Raw genomic sequence first — 4940 nt, 5'->3', positions numbered from 1 at the left:
CCAAACAAACAGAGACAAAAGTACAACTCCTGTGGGATTAGTAGTGGTAGTACAATGTACCAGGCGATTTCTGTTTACCAGTTCGAATACGTCGTCGTGTAGTTAGTGTTTTTCTGTTTACCAGTTCGAATACGTCGCCGTGTAGTTAGGTTTTTTTTTAAGCCTCCGTTTGAGAAGTGGGTTGACTTTTTAATTTTTTGATTTTTTTAACTATTTTAATTTGGGCTAAAAAGTTTGGTTTGGAAAAGACTTTTTGACTTTTTGAACTTTTTTTTATGAGAGAAGAATGTAATAATTATGAATTGGATGTGATATTTTATTTTTTGTGACTAAAATAACTTATTTTATCTTTTGTGATTAAAATAGCCAAAAAAATCCCATTTAACTCTTGCCAAACGAAACCTAAAAATGGGTTAAAAATTACTTTTTAATTTTTACCTCGGCTCGTAATCTTTCTTATATTGGGCTGTCTGGCAAAACAAACAAACAAGCAAAAAGCAAGGGGTAATTTCGTCATTTCAAAAGGTCAAAATTGGATGCTTTTGTAACGAAACCATTCCCGTAGTCGTGTACCGACAGTCCAACCCGGCGGGCAGCCCCACCATCATGACCACCATTATCGTCATCAATGATATACACCCATGCCCACATATACATAAACATACACATAAACATATACATACATGATGACATCACATTTCATAGAGCCGCAACCAAAACCCCATTTCCTCTCTCTCCTCATCTGGTCTCTATATAATAATGTATCCTCTGCCTCCATTTTCTCTCTTCAAAGCATTCAATTCTAATCCAAACCCCAAAACAATTAAAGTATAGAAATTCTCCTCACTAATTCCCAAAACAAATGGGTGAGGTTAGTACCCATCCATCTCACTTCACTAATCTTCTTCTTCTTCTTTACTGATTCCATTTCAATTTGCCGAATACTCATACGAATTTTCTTTTCTTTTCTTTTCTCAGAAAGATGCAGCCAAAAGCGGCGGGGACGAGAAAAAGGGAGATGCAGGAAAGAAAGAAGAGGGACCAACGACCGTGGTGTTGAAGCTCGACTTGCATTGCGAAGGCTGTGCCAAAAAAGTTAGGAAAGCTGTTCGTTATTTCGATGGTAAATGCTTATACCCCAATTCATTCAACTCTCTATATTCCTATCATATGCCTACGTTTATATAAATTTATAGAATTGTATTTTGTCTCTGTTTTCTACTTCACAAAATCACAAATATTTTGAAATTTACGAACAATTCCATAACAATTCAACAAATTACACTCAATTTTATTTTCTTGAATAATTTATGTTGCAATTGAGTTCAATTTTATGAACTAAAATAAGAGTGATTATAGTAGGATTTTTATGGAAACACCAAGTTTTAATAGTAACATAATTTTTTCATTTAATTTTAAAAATATTTTATACAAATGGATAACTTGACTCAAATTTTAGAACTTGATTAAGATAATTAAAAAGATAAAAATAAAATTAATTATAAAATGTAAGGATGCAGAATGAAATTTAGCATTCAACAAATTTACCTTAAACTTTGTATAACAGAGCTTTGAAAAATTATCTTAAATCTGTTTGTTCTTTTGTTCTTAATGTATGTGTTTGTGTGTGTGATACGCACATGGCGTATGTTAGAGTGGTTTGTGGATTGGCTAACATTTTCTTTTGGTGTGGTGGTTGGTGAATAATTGCAGGTGTGGAGGATGTGAAGACGGACATTGGGAGCAACAAGTTGACGGTGATAGGGAAGGTAGACCCGGCCAAAGTTAAGGCCAGAGTGGAAGATAAGACTCATAAGAAGGTGGAGATCATCTCTCCTCAGCCCAAGAAGGACGGTGGCGCCGCCGCAGATAAGAAGCCCGAAGCTAAAAAGGAGGATAAGAAGGTCGACGACAAGAAACCTAAAGAGGTATACCATTCTAACTTGCGCCTGTTTTGTGCTCCTGTTATACCTCCTTCCCTAGCAATGTTATATCTAACCATCATACTAAAAATAATATTTATGGTCTTTTTTTAAAAAGATGATTAAAAATCATCGTTAAACTTTTAATCAATCATCCCTTTTATTTTATTTATTTATTTATTTTTATATATTTAAAAAAAATCAAAAAATTAATTTTTAACTAACTTTTTAAATCAATTCATATGTAAAATTATTAATGAATAATTAATTTTTTTAAAAAAATTAATTATAGGGGTAGAATTATTCCTCCTTTCCCTGCTAATTAATTTGGGAGGTGCTGAGTTAGTTGCGCATAAAGCGCATGTTAGGCACAGGGTCCAGTTTTGTATTTTCTGAGACTTGTTCAATTAATTTCCTTTGGCTAAAAGCCACTTATTTTTTGTCTTTTCCAAAAAAAAGGGGGATAATTTGGAGTAAAATAATTTTACTTTAGGTCTCTATAATTTAAAAAAACTGAGTTAATTTTGAAAAAAAATTCACTCAAAACAAAAATAAGTCGAATTTTATAAGAAATGTTTACAAATATTGGGTTGTTTTGGGGGAGACATTTTTCAAAGAAAAAAAAAAAAAAAATTTAAAAAAAATTTATGATGGTCTAGTTGAGATTTATGTTTAAAAAAAAAAAAAAAATCAAAGTTTGATGAGTCCCAAACTTGTGTTACTTGTTTATAAATTTTAGTTTAGCATGCTTTAAAATTTGAAGCATTGAAATTAGCTTATAGATTTAATAATTTGATTTTTTTTGTCTTTATTTGTGTATAGAGTACGGTAGTTTTGAAGATTCCCGTGCACTGTGAGGGATGCAAACATAAAATAAAACGAGCCATACGGAAGATCAAAGGTGAGATTACCAAACTTTGATTTTGTTAAGATATAATATAGTTTTATGACTTTAATAATTAGTTATGTGATGCAATCACCCATGCTCAAATAAAAAAATTATTGTATTTTGAGTATAAACTTGCTTAAACTATTGAATGATGATTAATTAGTATTCTAAGATCATACCCCTTGTAATTCTATTTTTTTTTTTATATTGTCAAGTTGCATTATTGTTAATTTTAGTTAGCCTAATTGTGATCCGTAATTGTGAACAGGGGTAGACTCGTTGACAATTGATGATCAGAAAAGTTTGTTCACTGTGAAAGGGACGATGGATGTCAAGGAGCTTGTACCATATCTAAAAGAAAAATTGAAGCAGAACGTGGAGGTTATACCACCAAAGAAAGAGGAAGGTGGCGGTGAGAAGAAGGAGAAAGAAGGCGGCGGAGACAAAAAAGAGAAAGCTGCCGCCGCCGGCGGTGGTGAAAAGAAAGATGGCGGTGGTGGAGATGGGAAAAAGAGTGAGGAGGTGAAAGTTGAGGTGAACAAAATGGAACATTACGGATATTCTCCATATTCATATTTTACTGCACCAATGCCTAGTCAGGGTTATATAGATCATGGTTATATGAATCAAGGTTATGGTGTACCTGTGTATAATCAAGGTTATATTAACCCTGGTTACAATCAAGGTTACATGGTGGAGTACTCGCACCCACCTCCGCCTCCTCCTCCACCTTCGTACGCACATGGTCCTAATATGTTCAGCGATGAGAACCCTAATGCGTGTTCTGTCATGTAAAAAAAAGTGATAAATTGGGAGATGAGGTCATGGATTCAAATTAAATTGTAAATAAAAAAGGAGGCCGAGTATAATACAAGAACATATAGGAGAGGACATGAATTTCCTTTTGGAAATGGTCAGTTTTAGGTCACGTATAGCTGAAGTGTGCCGGCTAGGCAGTTTAATAGGTTAAAATTGATAGGTTGTTTTGACTTGTTTGTATTATTTACTTGGTTCTATATTCAATTTGTGTTCTTTATATTAATCTATGGAATGTGAATTACACAAAAGTTAACGTTGAATGATGTTTTTGGGTATCTGTTCAAATAAGGGCCTTTGGCGTGTTTGTTTTAATTTTTGTTTAAGTTAATGTGGAATGATGTTTTTGGATATCGGTTCAAACAAGGGCATTTGGCGTGTTTGTTTTAATTTTTGTTTAACTTTTATGCCTAATCTTGTCTTATAAGTATATTTTTTTGACTTTTTACGAAAGATGTACAGAAAAATAGAGAGGTGATGTGACTTAAATAAGTGCACTTATATCGATCATACCAAATAACTTACTAAAAAGTTAAAAAGTTATCATTAGTTATCACATCATTTTTTATTTTTTTTATATCTTTTTATAAAAAATTAAAAAAATATTAAAATAATTTATTTCTAAACGAGGTTATTTGATGTGAACAATTTACTAGTAAATTTAGAACTTAGTAATATTAGGCACTTAAAAAAGTAGTCTTGAAAATGAAATATATTGACCAAATGTATTCCATTCATCTAATGAGGAAGAATTGTTGAAAAGTGAGATTAATTTCTATAGAAAATATTGGTCGAATTAGTGACTTTTGTCGTACCAGTATAGTCTTATATAAAAAATGCGACACGATCTTGTTTGTTAGAATTCTTTGTATTTCTTGTAGAAATGGTCAGAGCCTTCAATTCTTATTATTTTCTAATCTCGTAAAATTCTTGAAAAGTGGCATTAATTTTGATAAAAATAAAAAATAAAAAAGGGTGCCAAATTAGCGACTTCTTCAAAGTGTTGTTTTTCCATTTAGCACCATCCCATTTTGACAATTTTGAGGGAAATCAAAATTACATTAATGTACACAAATAATTTTTTTTTTCTTTTTTGGTATAAAATTCTTATAAAGAATAATGTAGCAACTTGTGATTCTTCTATTTTATAGCAAAGCATTACACTGTGATTTATAATTTCAAAAATATTACTATTACATTATTTTAAAATTTTATATAAATTTGTTTTTGTATAACATTTGTATAGTATATCAATAAATCAATCGTCTAATGACACTAGAGCAGTTGAAAGAAACTAGGTTTAAATATAGATA

At 31.4% G+C, this 4940-nt stretch overlaps 1 protein-coding gene across 1 annotated transcript; it reads left to right on the top strand.

Annotated features, from left to right (window-relative positions):
• The first annotated feature begins 675 nt into the window (after positions 1–675).
• LOC114268048 (heavy metal-associated isoprenylated plant protein 3) lies at positions 676–3890 on the top strand. The gene is made up of 5 exons (XM_028209147.2): positions 676–871; positions 979–1123; positions 1714–1928; positions 2745–2823; positions 3080–3890. The coding sequence occupies exons 1-5, from the start codon at positions 863–865 to the stop codon at positions 3604–3606; spliced, it is 975 nt and encodes a 324-aa protein (XP_028064948.2). The 5' UTR covers positions 676–862; the 3' UTR covers positions 3607–3890.
• The last annotated feature ends 1050 nt before the right edge of the window (positions 3891–4940 follow it).

Source organism: Camellia sinensis, chromosome 10 (genome assembly GCF_055761805.1).
Source record: "Camellia sinensis isolate YWXY chromosome 10, ASM5576180v1, whole genome shotgun sequence".
NCBI lineage: Eukaryota > Viridiplantae > Streptophyta > Magnoliopsida > Ericales > Theaceae > Camellia > Camellia sinensis.
Note: the sequence above shows the minus strand (reverse complement) of the source record. Positions and strands in the feature narration are given on the sequence as shown.